A 16,272-nucleotide genomic window follows, 5' to 3' on the forward strand; every position below is an offset into this window, starting at 1 on the left:
CCCCACCGCCCCAATTTAAAATTGGAACTGGGTGTATGGGACATTGAGTCATTCAATAAAGTTGCCATGACGTTTTTTTTGTTTGTTTTTTTGGTTTTTAGAAGAATGGCCATTTATTGCATAAATATACTTATAAACAGCCACATATGTGACGCCTAACTCTTTCCATTTCATAGCTGTTTTTAAGCAAAATATATTACTAGATTTCCAAATCAGTATTTTTGCCGCCGTTGCAGTAATGACATTTTGGTTTAAAGTTGAGACGTCACAATAAAGTTGATGGAAAATTGTTGTCCAAACTTCTCTGCTGATGCAATATTCCAATCATACAAACCAAAGTAGTTTTCATGAAGACATAAAAAATACAAATAAAATTTTCTTAAGAGCAAAAGCTGAAATTGCCCTTTTCCATAGAATGACCCACTAGCATGTATCATTTAATCTTAGAACATATGTTATCATATGTTTACTAAAAACTTCAAAGAGAATAAAGAAGCCGCCCATCATATGTTAACTAAACAAAGGACCAGTCACTAAAACAATTTTAATCCATTGTGATCAATGGGTGATGATTATTTGACAAAAAAAACCGGTATTGATTCCCTTACTCGTTGTGGCTTTCGTGGCGATTCGCAGCACAGAGGTTTGTTTTGTTTTTAATTTATTTTTTTTATTGTTCCCAATGTGATGAGTACAAAAACATGTTCAAGCATATAGAGGAATGTGTGCACATACAAGCTAGTGGGCTCAATAGTGATATAGTACACTAAGTGCATTGAATATCAATGTTAGTGATATGTTCTTTGTTTAATAGTCATTCAGGGTTAAATTCAGGGATGAGAGGAAACCATTTGACTGAAAAGCTTTCAACATTATTATTTCTTCTGGCAATGAATGATTCAGTGGTAAATATGTCTTTCAATATCCTTAAGTAATTATCAACTTTTGGAATTGTTTTTGTCAATGAGCAAGTGTAAATATATCTCTTAGCAGATAAGATTATGTGGTTCAATAATGGGTTCTTACCTAAAAAGCCAAACCAAATCAAAGATTTTGTCAAATTAAGTGTTTGGATACGTTTCGTAATCCACTGTTCAAGTTTCTTCCAGAAAGTTTTGGTTTCATCACATTCCCAATATACATGGCATAAAGTTTCAACAGAATCATTACACAAAGAACATATTGTATTGTCCACCAGATTCATTCTAAAAAGTTCTTTTTTGGTATAAACAATTCCGTGCAGAAATTTATATTGAAAATCTAACAGTTTCACATCTCTTAAATTTGTTCTACAAGTATGAAAAATCAAATGCCAATCAAAATCAATACAGTCAAATAATGTTTCCCATTTTGGCACATGTGAGGTTTAACATTTTCAGATAACAATTTATCATCAAATATTCTTGAACCTTTTCTTGGGGATATGAAATCCTTTTGGAATGAATTTATTGTGAGGTCATTAATGTTTATATATCTATATTCCTTTAAAGTCTTTTACCAAGGTTCAGGTAAAATATATATAACATATCCAAGATCTAAGTGAGTACCTTTTATACCAAATTTAAGCTTCAATTGATCAAAGGATATAAACCCATGTTCATCACAAAGATCTTTGATCGTCAAGATTCCACTTTTAGCCCAGTGACTAATGATGTGATTTGAGTATTTAAAATTGTTATTCAACCATAAAGGTTGGGCTAAAATTTCGTTAATGTTCTCTGCATCTATGGTATTTTTGATACAATATAATTTCCATGCTTTTAATACGTCTTTCCAAAAGGGTTATCAACTGCAACTATATTCTGAAAATTTGCTCCATATTTTAGCATATCCCTAAAAGGAAAATCGCATGGGTGATCCGGATTTGTTTTTTTAAGTATAGTTTGAGTGTAGATAATTTCATGGCGTTAACAAAGGTTTTAATATCAATCATCCGTAGCCTCCCCATTTTGTAATCCTTTTTTTAAAGTGCTCCGTTTGATTTTGTCATTTTGTCATTCCAGTTGAATTTAAAAAATATTCTCTCAAGCGCGATGAGAAAATCATCTGGAGGGTTAGGTAAAGTGTTAGAAATATGAACTTATTTTGAAAGTGCCAATGTCTTAATAACAGTAATTTTCCCCTGTCAGCGTCAAATGTCTTTTTCTCCAAGCTGCTAGTAATCTATTAATTTCTTCTAGTCTTTTCTTTGTGTTAATAACCCATAAATCATTCAAATCCGGAGTAAATGTAATTCCTAATACTTCAAATTGTTTTCTTTGCCATTGTATATTCAAATCTTCACATAGTATATCCCTTCTACCAGCTTTTGAGCCAATCCAGATTGCTTTAGTCTTATCTATGTTTATCTTTAGTCCTGACATGTTGTAAAATGTATTAAGTGTGTCTATAGCAGAATACCAGTTTTCATCTGAGCCATCCAAAAATAATTCAGTGTCATCTGCATATTGACCTAATTTGTATTCTTGATCATCAATTACAATACCCTTTATAGTTTCATGTTGCCTTATACATCCTAGGATTTCAGCAGCAAAAAGAAATAGATATGGAGATATGGGATCCCCTTGCCTACAACCCCGTTGATTTTGGAAGAAATCAGAGAGATGCCCATTCTGAATAACACAGGAAGTTGTGTCATATGTTAAGACGTTAATCCAACATATATTCTTTGGACCAAAACCAAATTTTATTAGGACAGAATTGATAAAATCCTTAGAAACTGTGTCAAATGCTTTTTCGAAATCGATCAAAATTAATAAACCTGCCATGTCTCTTTTCTTAGTTTCAAACATAATGTCATATAATAGTCTTGTGTTTTCACTGAATGTTCTGCCAGGTATAAATCCAGTCTGGTTGTTAAGTATCAGGGAATCAAGGGTAGTTTTTAACCGATTTGAGATACATGCGCTTATTAATTTATACAGAGCATTAAATAAAGTAATTGGTCTCCAGTTCTTCAATAAGATCCTATTTTTATTAGCTTTAGGTATACAAGTGATAACTCCTCTCTTCATGGTAAGAGACATCTTATTTCGTTTTGATACATCTTTGATAAATCTGAAAATCCAGATCTTTAGTTCTTTCCAGAAGAATTTAAAGAAATCAATTGGAAATCCATCTATACCTGGGCTTTTGTTATTTTTCATACTTTTTATTGCCAATGATATTGATTTATGTCTAATTCTTTTTCCAATTTGTCTCTCTGTTGGTGACTCAAGGTTGGAGTTATCACATTTTCTAAACATGCATCATTCCCATAGTTCTCAGCAGAAGAATACAGTTTTTTATAGAACTCTTTAAGTTCATTTAAGATTGCATCGCTGTCAGTAATTTCGTCATTCTTATCTGTAATAATTTAATTAATTGATTTGCTGACATAATTTCTATTTTCTGAGTGACAGAAATATTTTGTTGGTTTTTCCCCTTCTTCATACCGTAGAATTCTGTTTCTGAGTTGAATTCGTCGTATCTCTTCTTCCTTAATTTGTTGTAGTTCTGATTTTAATTTAGAAAGTTCAGATAGTAAGGCTTCATCTACGTTTTGAAAATCGTTTTTAATAGTATCTTCACAGTCTCTTATTTTAGTTTCTAACTCATTTGTTTTGTCCTTTGTTTTCTTTTTAAGATAGGATGAAAAAGATATTGATTTACCTCGAACTTTCATCAGAAATGTTTATAAGAAGAAGCTGTCATCTATCTTAAGTTTGATATCTGAGTCATTCACATTCTCAACATCTGAGTCAATATCTGAGTATTCTTTAGTCGTCTCCTTTAAGATTGATCTGACTAAATCAGCATAATCGGGATTTAAGAGTAAAGAAGTATTGAATTTCCAGTAACCCCTCCCTCGTTTTTGATTAATAGTGTTTGAGTTGCCATGACGTTGCAGGATAAACAATATTTGGTTTCGTGAGGATGCATTGTGTTCGAAAGATCTGGTACATACGCACCCTTTCTGGACTATATTATTTGATCTCTGATTATTTATACACTCACCGTGCATTTCTTTCATCATGAGGTAGGTCAATACTGACCAGTTCCTTTATCAATAGCACGACAACATATTAGACTTACCCTCGTTGCTTGTCGGACCTGTGTCCAAATTTTAGAGTGATACTAGTAATCAGACAATCGCATATAGAGTTAACCGCTCGTGTTATTGTTACCGTTGGCGTCGCCATACCACGTGCCTTTATTCATAAACATGACATTGGCACGCGTAGTTGCAAACATTACGTCAACACATGACGTCATCACACTACGCGACAGATAACAGTGAGTCACCTCACTTCTTGCGTCACAACTGAACTCGCCTGTCGCGGACAGCTGTTACCTCGCCCTCCCTCCAAAGTGATCCCTTGTACCCTGTATCTCATTGCGTGTACATTGCAATCTAGGATATTTAATATTGTTACGTTGTATCGTTTCTTCATTGTTCATGAATTAAAACGTCATGGTGTGTATGGCCTGTTTTTTGGTGAGAAGCTTTCAATCGGTGCTGCTGGTTGTCCTCTTTCACAACGGAAGCCCGATAAACAAAATTCCAGCCTGCTACACAGTAGGTAATTTATTTGCTCGCTATGCTCACCTAGTCTGCTTGGTCACAGCGAAGAGGTGATCGTGTAATATGCTCTCTCTGCTACTTCTCACCCCTGTATTGCCATCCACACATATTGGCCACTACTTCCCAATAAAATATCTGCATTTTCTATTTTCATAAAGCTAGTCCAGCAATAATACTTCAGGTTCACTCATTACCTATAAACGCTGGTGTGATTTTGTATGGTATTGACCTGATGTCAAAGTCATTCATGGCCAAGTTAAACAAAAAACTCATTAGAGAGAAGCACGAAATGTGTAACGTTATCGACCGTTCCTGTCGCCATAGTAGCACGTGTTAACGCATTCATTCCATTTCAACGAGATATCATTGTAGAACACCATTAATCTATCTGTTCCACATTATATGATGTAGTCATATAGTTATCATTATGAACACTCTAACTGCATCGTATACAAGCGAACCAGAATAACCTTTCTTATAATATCTCAATGACAACTATGATCGAAAGCAAATAGTTCACTAAATTCATTCTGATAGCAATCTAAGCAAAACATGGTAATTAAGGGTGTGTAAATAATATTAACCGAAATAATTATGCGGAATGTATTGACATGAATAACTGTTCATCACACTGATGTGTGTTCAGGTCTTGCAAAAGGGTTTTGCAGTGAAAATGTTCCTCTCAAAGGGATGTCACATACACATTTTATACAATGACTAAGGAAGAGTTGCACTTTTGTCAAAAACATCGCTCCTTTTCTAGGACACTTTACGAACCAACAGAACAGGACTGAAGTTGTTTATCTTTATGTTGACCAACATCATTAGTGAAAATTATATTTCCCCGCATTGTCACATTTAAAGATGTAAAGAAATTCTTCTGTGGCTGCATATATATTTGTCCTCTGCAGAAATATTTGAATTGCACAAAGTGTCTTCACGCTTGATACGACTCCATGCAGGAAGATTAGATCCTGAGACTGTAGCTGCAATAGGGGCAGAGGAATGGCTGTAGCACAGAATACATTTTCAGGCAAATGTTCCAGAAATTAGCAAGAACATTCATAATGAACCTTCAGCAACCTTTTTCATAAAAGTCTCATCTGCGTTTACGGGAAATCGTAATTACCTGAGAAAACCCTCAACCAGTCCTGAAAAACATAAAATGACTGTACAGCTGATTGTAACAACTAGTGTTTTTGTGAACACGAAAATAGGAATGTCGTGAATAACTTATTACGAGAACTCATAAGGAAAAAATCAGAGGCTTTCTGACGATTATGTCAATTTATTATTTATTTTAACAAATTCATAATTTAAAATTCAACTAAATTAGACACACTTTTTGTGATGTACAAAAAATGGTTTTGACTTTCAATAAGCATAGGAAAGCATATCAATCATTGCATAACAACATGTTTGAAATTTATATTGATCCGTTTTTTGTACTGGAAAAAAATTGAAATTGTCCTATGTTTCTACTGTTACTATAAAAGTATATTTAACTACTGAAAATTGTGTTTCATCGGCTATACACAACAGTTTACTTCAGTGCTGAATAGGTTTGATATGCTTGACTTCGCGACCATATTTCCATCTACTCAAGATTGTGAGAATGAGAAAGAGGAGGAACTCTCCGAGTTCTGTGAGTGTCAGGATACTGGCTCCCAGACAGATGCCCATCTGACCTCCCAGGTTACCTGACAACATAAAATGTATATACCCGTTAGGAGCTGCCCTTTGTAGTGTGTTTTGAGAAGATTACAAAGTTGTTGGGTAGTATCCGGACAGAATGCATGCACACATCGCCCGCGTAGGAACATGTTATCCAAACGCCGACTTATATATATCTACGTGAATCTCTAAAGCCAATCTGAAATCAGCATGTCATGACAAACGCTGCACTCTCCGTGTTAATAACGTCACAATGTTTATTGCAAGATCTATGTATGAATCTGTCACTCACCTATTATGGTCTCAGTTGTGTACTGTGGAGTTTGTGTTGTTGATTGAACGACCAGTTTTTCATAGAACATCCGTATTTCGAGAAGGTTGTCCCTGAAAATATGCACTGTGTATTGTAGTATTACTAGTCGTTGTACAGGGGCAGGTGTACAATACAGGACAGAGTACAGTCACCGTAGTGAAATTCTGTTATTCATGTTAATCAGGGTTATATGCCTAACACGGTTTTACAATTCAATATGTATGTACGCAGAACATAACTGCTTTGGGGATCAAAAGGACACATTAATTCGACATAACAATAAGATTTTAAGAGTTAGCATGTTTTGACAACCAAATGGTCATCGGTTTCATTAGAAAATGAAAGCTATCAGGTCATTCCTTCTACATTGTGTAGATCACGACATCCTGAACTCGGGAAATATGACAGTTCCTGTTACAGGTTATTACAGTAGGATACACAGAGATACCTGATAAATTCTTCATCTGGAGCAAGCCCAAGTTTCAGTGTAAGCGCCACTGTCACATCCGATGGGTATCTCGATGTGGATAGTTTGACATCGTACGTCTCGAATGAACATGGCACTTGACAGCCGCAGGATTTCTGAATCGTCGCATTTTGCCTGAGAGATACTAAACGAAAATATATAATATTACAGGGGAGTAATTATTAGTCATCAAATATTGTAGCATTTGAATAGAAAAGATTTGAATACCAAACATGACCAATGTTATTGTGTTTCATGTACATGTGTCTGAAAACACCTTTGTTTTAGTTCAAACGCGGACTTTGTGTCCAAGTCGGCTGGAAACAATGTTAGACCTGACTGCTTATATAAGTGTTCTGGAATTTTGAACAGTGATATACCAAGAATGTATTTAAATGTTCTTGCGACGGAAAAGGCAAAACAAGTATTCATAAATTCACATAGCAGCAGAATGAACTCACTATATTCTGGAACGTAGCAGGTTGTGAAGTTGTAAAGGGAACAAATTTGTCCTATACTTTCTGCAAATAAAAGTTTTATGGTTAGAAAAATGGCTATTTTGAGAAAGAAATGAGAACGTTTAATCAAAATGATGTCTGCACAGGTTGTTCCCTTATATGAGTCAAATAATGACGCATTTTATACGAATAGGCAACAATTACAACAGGACATGATCAACTCAATATTACTTTCAAGCGCCTTTGTAGTGAGTGAGTGAGTTAATATGTATTGGCACATCCGCAATATTTCAGCCATATCGTGACAAGAACACGTAGTTATCAGTAAAGATCAATATAATTAACTATAAAACTGTTTACGATGAACAGTAAAACTACTAGTGTATCACAGATACAGATATAAAACTAGCATGTAACTAAAAGCTTATACTATAATGCAAGACAATGCAATAGAAAAACGGGCTGTGGATCATCAGCAAATGAGGGTAGATCACTTGCGTACCCTTACAGGAGGACAATACAATACTTCAACCCCCCTGTGAAGATATAGCAACTCACAATTCTAGCTGCTAATCAAACTGCCAATAATGAAATATTTGTCTGTTTACAAATCATTTATCCAAATGTATGTTACAATTCAATTTATTTATAAAATGCAATAATTAAATGATAATTAAAAAGATCATGAACTGTTTTGGCATTGAAATATTTATCCCAAAAAAGCAATGCAGTCTCTCATCACAAGGGATGCAAAACGAAGGATCTTCACCCTTCAATAAATACTCATGTATATATCGTGTATGGCCAATGCGCAAAATGACTTCGTCAAATCTGGACTGACAACACAGGTAGGTTTAACCGATAGTTACGCGGTGGGCGAGCTGGCTAAGGCGCCAGGCTAGTGATCCAGCGAGGTTGAGGTGTCGGGATCGAGCCCACCTGTGATCGGGTGTAAAAACCTTGGAGTCAACTGTGTGTAGACTCTTTCAGTGTTGTCACAACCCCTAGTGTACAGTACGCAACCCTGTGCACTTAAAAGAACCCACGAATCCGTTGGTATATGATGGAGGCCACATGAATACGTGCAAACACCAAGTTGCGGGTACAGCAACGTGCAGTGAACTTGGACAAAGTATTGTGACTATGTGTCCCAGTCCATCCAGCTGTGAATGGGTACCTCGTTAGGATGAGAAAGCCACAATAACTCGGTGCGCCTAGTGGCTGCAAGAGCTCTATACTCCCCAGGGAGTTGAGATTGATATAAGATGTGCTGTTGAGATTGACATCCAATGATTGAGGGGAAAAAAAACAGCTCCTTGAGCATGCACTAGTTGCCTGGATATGTGCACTATATAAATATCCTATAAAAAATATCTTATAATAGTTGTTCTAGATCACCATATTAAAGCTTCATTTTTACAGCAGAAGCAAACGATCTAATGGTAGCTTTGTAATCGGAGTATGGAATGATAACTGCAGTCACAGATTTCTTGAGTTAATCATTGTGTTACCAGAGATTCCAACATGGCTGGGTAACCAAAAGAGGACGATGTCGTATTGGCCAGTTGCAATGTCGTTATATTATTCAATTATTTCAAATATAAGACGTATTTTTAATAGCCTGGAGTCACAAAGGGGAATCTGAAAAGACTATATTTAGTTTATATTTAGGGTGTTTTTAATATATTTAAGAGGCGTTAATAAGGCGTTTACTTCGGCTGTAACAATGAAGATTTGATCTGATGATCTAGAACAAATTGTTCTGGATCCAATTTGACAGAGGCACACTGCGCCACAATCTTTGGATCCATCTTTAAATAAGAATTTGCATGTATTTGTATTTTATTTACTTTTTAATTGATTAGATTCTTGTATATATATTGTAATTCATTAGTTTCAGATTTTGTAAATGTTGTCAGTGATAAGTGTCTTTGTAAATGCAGAATTCGTTCAATCTCGATTGGTTGTTCAGGCATTGCTGGATAAATCGGAATTGCCAGCAGTCCTAACGTGATCACGCAGAAGGGACGAGGTACAAGCATGTTACGTTATTTAGCTTTTCATAAGATGAATTTGTCTAATTAGAGTTTCTTATAAAAAATAGGTTTCCCTATTAATGTCATGTCTAAGAACACACAATTATTACAATATACATGCAGTTGAGGTTTCGTCAGTTAAGGGTACGCATTGACAACTCACTCAGAGCTTTCATACAGACAGGATTCTATAAATAGAAACTTAATAATTATCCATTCTGTTCCAGTAATTGTCACTTGATGCTACATCTTACCGTTATCTCCTGGCTGAATGCAACCACAGCGGTCGTGACTTAACTTTGTGATGCATTCCTGGAGACAGTTTTCATATGTGTAGGTGTCGAAATATTGCAGCGTGTTATCAAATGAGGGTGATAAAGTATCCACGCATGTCCGGTTCCTGAAGGCCTGATAGGGTGGTGGCAGGTACTCGTACTGATACAAATAACATCATACATAACATGCATCTCATTTCGTCTGAACAATTGTGTTATTTACACAAAACTGTTGTAGGTAGTTTTCATGGCATGCATATGATCTTTCTGCGATATATGTACATGTAGTTCCATACATTCATTTGTAACCAGTAATGATATCAACTGTCAGGGCCTAACAATGCATATCTAATTCAAAGTGTTGGTCAGTATGATTTGAATTCCTATTGCATTGGTCACAAGGGTTCAACCACCGTGATTCATGACTGGTAATTAACGTTTGAGATATTGCATTCTTTGTGTTGTAAGGTTTGAACCTTGTTGATGAGCATCGGTGTAAACAACCATACTCCAGCAATATTAATTCTACTTACAGCAGAAAAAGTCATGAAACGAACGGAGGGGAAAGACATACAACGACTACATACATGTTGTTTCACTATATCAACTCCTCATTATTGGTATTGAAAATACAAAATGGCACCTGGCACATGCATATTTACAAAGATTGAAAGTTGATGACAGCGTGCTTTAGCAGAGACCATGTAAGTGTGTATGTAAGTGACTTACCGTTGATCTGTGAACAGAAGCGTATGTTGATGTTCCTGGAGCTGCCAGGAAGGAAGATGTCGCGAGATCTGGATGTACACGAGGGTCGTGTAAAATTACCTGCAGTGAGTGAAACAGCAATTTAATTATTTAGTCAGTGATATATATGTGCGTCATTTCACCATCAAATCACAACTGGAACTAAATGGATTGTGTTCAAACTGAAAATGAGCAATTACTTCCTTGAGTAAATATGTCCGTCGTGTTTGTTCTGGTAAACACATAGAGGATCATCTATACACCACATGTATAATTTACAATTTACTGTTCATACATTTAGGTGCTCAACGACACAAACCACAGTAGTGAGTGAGTGAGAGAGTGAGCTAAGATTTAAAGTCATCGTAAAGTACATCGAGTAAAATTCAAAAAGAGGACGTAAATGTAGGCATGCTATTCTCAGGTGTGTTTTGTTTTGTTTTTTCCTTTTTCTTCCTATTTTTTTGTCTTCCCATTTCTATACTTGCTATACTTTATTAGGTATTAATTTGTTCTGCATACCTTCATCCCAGCAGCCACTTCGGCCCCATGGACATAGTTGGCCTGATCAATATTGGCATTCAGGATGAGATTGTAGTTTGATCCAGTAAGTCGAACTTTAGCAACATCAGAAGCATTCCAGTTGAAGGTGGCACAGAGACCCAAGAGAGTCAAAATAGGTTTCATTGCAGCGGTGCAGGGGTAATATCCAACACCATTCATCAAACAACTAGTAAACATTTCTTTTGGGGCCATGTAAATATTTTCCCACCAGTCGCGTTTGTGACTCTTCCGAAATGTTGACCCGTAGCCAGGGTCACTCCAATTTATATTCCCTGTCAATGGTCCTAACAAGCTGGTCTTTGTGAAATACTCCTCCAGATAAGGATCGACTGCTTTAATCTTGGTTAGATTAAACGGACTCAGATTGCAGAAGGTGACGGCAGGAAAAGGCAGCTCCTCGATGACTTCCACCTTCGTGTTAGTTATCACTGGGCGTCTGTAGTAATTCATCAGCTCCTGTGTTATGTTGTAGGTCATGTATCCTGTCATCACCAAAACTGCGACGGTCCATGAAAAGCTAAGAAAACAATTTTATAAGAATCTTGATGCATACCTTTTCGAAGGGAGGTGAGATTCTGAATTTTTTTTTTTGGGGGGGGTCTGTTTTTTTCATTTAAGAGTAATAAGCCAGTGATTGTATTAACCCATTCAGCACCGCAGGCCGATAAACCGGCCAAGAGGTCACGAGTCCCTGGACACCTGAGGACTGTTAAGCGGCAAGGCAGTAGCCACATCGACATTATGTAGAATTTTAGGAACCTACCTGAGATATTATTCATTTATTATTCATGAATAAAACCAACAATAGTACTCATAAACGTTGTTAAACGTACATTGAAGTTATGATTTCATCTTTTCGTGCGTTCGTGTAATGTAAGTCGCGTGACATCTCGGCTTTCCCCCTCGCCTAAATCACTCAGACACGCTGTTTAATACGAAATTATATTATGCATGAAGTATTTTTGTCGAAGTTCCATACTTTAAGTATAGGTGGTGAGTTCTTGCTTAACATGTTCAGAATGGCATGATTTCACCCAAAGGTTTTTCGTCTGCGAGGACGGAATCCATTGTTGTAAAATGACTGGCTTCCCGTAGGTCAAGTGCATTATTTTGATTAATCACGATCATTATAACAGACTTAAGCAAAAGAAACCGGCATTAGAAACCACTTTGTATCCAATAAAACACTTCTAACAACTGCGAAAATACTCCTGGCGAGGTTTCGGGGATATTATTGATGTTCAGAGCTTTCCTACGATACACGCCATCACACGAATCGTCTCGCGTGTTATTAATACAAATCTTTGTAAACTGACGTACATGTATTTCCCGCTGTTGTGTTATGGTGGAAAGCCACCGATATCTGGAAATAGGTGACTATACATGTTATTTAAGATATTTTACAAAATATGTATATTTTTTCCGATAATGTAAAAATGAAAATATAAAAGAAAACGGTAAGGGGATATTGTGACACGGTACAAATGGAAAAAAATAAAATCACTGCAGTTTTCTCTTCTTTCTTGGTTTATCTGGACATTAAATATTATCATGCTAGCATTTTCATTAAAAATGAACTTATTTAAGTTGTGGTTGTATTATTTGAATAATATGATAAAATAACTTTCATATGTATCAACAGTAGGAGTACACCTTTCAGATAGTATATGACATGTAGTAGCAATAATTTTGTACAAGCTGATTCTTTCCATGATAAACGCAGGTTGCATCTATGACCTCAGAGTCTGTGGAAACGCGGTGTCATCGCAGTAAAAGCGTTTGGTTGACTCGTGTTGAAAGAGTTAAACTTGCAACGGTCTTGCTTATTCACTCATCCATTAGGGCGGTGGGGTAGTGTTGTGGTAAAAGCGTTCGCTCGTCATGTCGGAGACCCGGGTTCGATTCCCCACATGGGTACAATGTGTAAAGCCCATTTTCTGGTGTCCCCCGGCGTATTATTGCTGGAATATTGCTAAAAGCGGCGTAAAACGTAACTCACTCACTCACTCATACATACAGTAGGACTGTAATTACACAGGTTGTTAGTTTAAGAACAAACAATAATAAGGTATAATGTGGTAACAGAAATTAGACATCCCAAATGTATCATGGTTAAAAATACCTATTCCTACGGCAATGTGTGCATATAAAACCAATTATTACAACTTTTATGCGTACATTGTTATATTTCAGTCATAGACGCACAAGAATACTTGTTTTCGAATGAATAGTTCCGTACATCTTGCCATCTCTCAGCAGTACATATTTACACATGAGCATTCATTAAGTGAGTGAGTGAGTTAATAGTTAACGTCACATCAGCAATATTTCAGCCATATCGTGACGAGAACATATTTGTCATTGAAGCATTCATTAAGGTGAGGTGAGGTGGAATTTGGTTTAACGTCATGCTTGAGAATATTTCGCTCATATGACGACGTGCATGCGTGTGTATGTGTATGTGCGACTGATTGTACTAGCCAAAACTTAAGCTGGTTTTATAGTGCTAGCCCACTGAGATACCATGCCGCAGTTAAGCATGAATACCCCACTCAGACACATTATACTGACTCTGAGCCGACCAGTCCTTGTTGTAAGCATTAATGCTGAGCGCAAGGCAGGGACCAACAAGTACCATATGTTAACGTCTTTTGGTATGACGCGGTCGGGGATCGAACCCGCGACCTTCCGCTCTCCGGGCGGACGCTTAACCACTACACCACGGAGGCGGTCGCATTCATTAAGCACCACCTGAATCAAAAGGTATGATTTTTATGAACGGTTGATCCACTCACTCAATGATATACTAGCATGTGTATGTGTATGCGCTTTACACATTACCTAGAGACGTTTACTTGACAAGCACATTTGGGTATAAATTGTACAATACAATTGTAAAGAAAACATTTTTATAATAGAACAGATATTCAACAAATGCACGATGGCACTCTATTGGTATAGGTGACGCAGGGATATCATTTCTCAACCTCAGTGACATCTTGGACATTAACTAGACGGTTATTAGTTGACTTGTGAAGAGGCACGTGGCCACCAGTAAAGCAAAATATCGTCCAAGGCCTGGAAGACATGAGGAGACCAACGACCGGGATGGGGAGGTACCCGTGAAGATCTGGGTTAGAATTGATCCCCAGTAACTCATTGCCTTGTAAGAGGCAACTAACGGGATCGGGTGGTCCGGTTCGCTGACTTGGTTGACACTTGTCATCGTATTTCAGTTGTGTAAATCGATGCTCATGCTGTTGATCGCTGGATTGCCTAGTCCAGACTTATTATTTACAGACCGCCGCCATATAGCTGGAATATTGCTGAGTGCAAATTCACTCACTCATTATATGAGAACTGTGTGGCAATCTTATTGATGCTATAGTCATGGTGACTATACTGCCCAGCATTGCTGTTGTTCACGTTTTTATGTATTTTGTGCGTTGAATAAAATATTGAAAGTAAATGGTTACCAAGTTCAGTTTCAGTGTTGTTTTCATTTAAAGCAAACTTACATATATTTCAGTTAACATTTCAATACGAGGAATTGGTTTTAAAGGCAGATACATCAGCATGTTATGTTGTGGTAGATATATGATAAATAGAGGCAGGTGCTTCATCAATGCTCATGTGTACAATAATGTTAAGCTGTGTGGCACTGTAACATTGACAACTGCAATGACATGCAGCAATAGGTTTACATCAACAGGCATGGTATGAACAATATCTTAAACGTTGTTGAACATAGTTACACGCTGATGGACTGGCCGATACACGCGGCTCTACAATGCAGTTCCACATAGGTCGTTACATAGGTAGTTCAGGTGAAGAGAAATAATAATGCACCAGCATTATCTGTGCATCTGTGAATGCATGTGTAAACACAAAAGAGGGTGAAGTAGAATTAGCACTAATGCCGAAACTCAGTTTGAATATGTGGGTGCTATGTACTCACTGTCGTCAACGTTTGATGCATAATGCTAAAGTCTGATACAACGTTATATTGTGCAAATATTTTGTGAAAAGGAATGTGTTGGGAAAGAGAATCTGAATGATATGAAAATTGATATGAATATTTGATTGTTTAAAGGGATGATTACATTAAGTTTGGAAGTAGTCTGGACAACATAAACTGTAAAGGAAGAAACGATTGAAGAAAACGATGCTGATGTGTTTTAATCGATGTTTTAGATAAGGAAAAAATTAAACTACATGAGTTTTATGTTGTTGCAACTGGCTAATACTACGCCCTCAGATTGACTGGGGCCAAACTCAAAGTCAGTCTCAGGACAATCATAATATTCCTAAACTAAAACTGAAAGAGTTATATGAAATTCACATAAATGAGACGAAATACAGCAATGGTCACACTATCAGACAATTACTATGCAATAATCAACTCACCATCTAATTTTGTGGTTTCGTCCGGGGGTCAGTTTATTCACTCCGTGTAATCCTGTGCTCTGGGTAAAATCAGTCCACAAACTACCTATTTTCTCTTCAGTACATGTCGGTCCATCTGTCGCTTCTGTTTTAGATGACATTTTATAAAGACATATCGTGCTGACATTCCCTACCCCAACCTTTGCAGACTGATGGGTCTCACACATTAGCCACCAGCAAACTACATATAAAATCGACCCTGCTGTGAACATGAAACAACATCCTAATGCACTATTATTGTATCGATCGCTATATGTGTAGGTTGATGCATGTGTTTCAGTTATGGCTCTGATGAAGCGTTGTCTATTCCACAATGCCATCGTATTTGATGTAATCAATCATGTGTGTCCTTCAAAATACTTTGTTGTTACTGATCACCGGAATGCTCTCTCCGCCACATGTTCCTCCGTTATAGGTTCATTATTCATTAAATATTTAAAAGATGTTCAAATCGAGTATTACTCATGAGGCCTTTTGGTTAGGATTAGTTCCAGAATGTATTGGCATGAATGATGGTTTATCATGTTGATGTGTATTCAGGTCTTGCAAGAGGAACTGTGAATAGGGGCAGGAAATTAACAATTAACTCAGGGGGCATATGCATTGCATGACTCTGTAGTGAATACGTTCCTCTAAAAGGGATATCACATACCAATGTCATATAAGCAATAACGAATAGTTGAACTTTTAACAAAGCAAGTCTTCTTTTTGACGACACTGAGATGAAGA

General features: G+C 36.8%; 1 protein-coding gene across 1 annotated transcript; it reads right to left on the minus strand.

The window, feature by feature from the left end:
- Positions 1-5,836: 5,836 nt before the first annotated feature.
- Positions 5,837-15,760, minus strand: LOC124285566 (amiloride-sensitive sodium channel subunit beta-like). The gene is made up of 8 exons (XM_046721817.1): positions 15,505-15,760; positions 11,056-11,614; positions 10,516-10,614; positions 9,766-9,946; positions 7,479-7,538; positions 7,000-7,162; positions 6,531-6,622; positions 5,837-6,264 (listed from the first exon to the last, which is right to left on the minus strand). Exons 1-8 carry the CDS (start codon positions 15,753-15,755, stop codon positions 6,113-6,115), a joined length of 1,557 nt encoding a protein of 518 aa, XP_046577773.1. The 5' UTR covers positions 15,756-15,760; the 3' UTR covers positions 5,837-6,112.
- Positions 15,761-16,272: the final 512 nt, after the last annotated feature.

Source organism: Haliotis rubra, unplaced genomic scaffold, assembly GCF_003918875.1.
Source record: "Haliotis rubra isolate DU_JTF1 unplaced genomic scaffold, ASM391887v1 Scf362, whole genome shotgun sequence".
NCBI lineage: Eukaryota > Metazoa > Mollusca > Gastropoda > Lepetellida > Haliotidae > Haliotis > Haliotis rubra.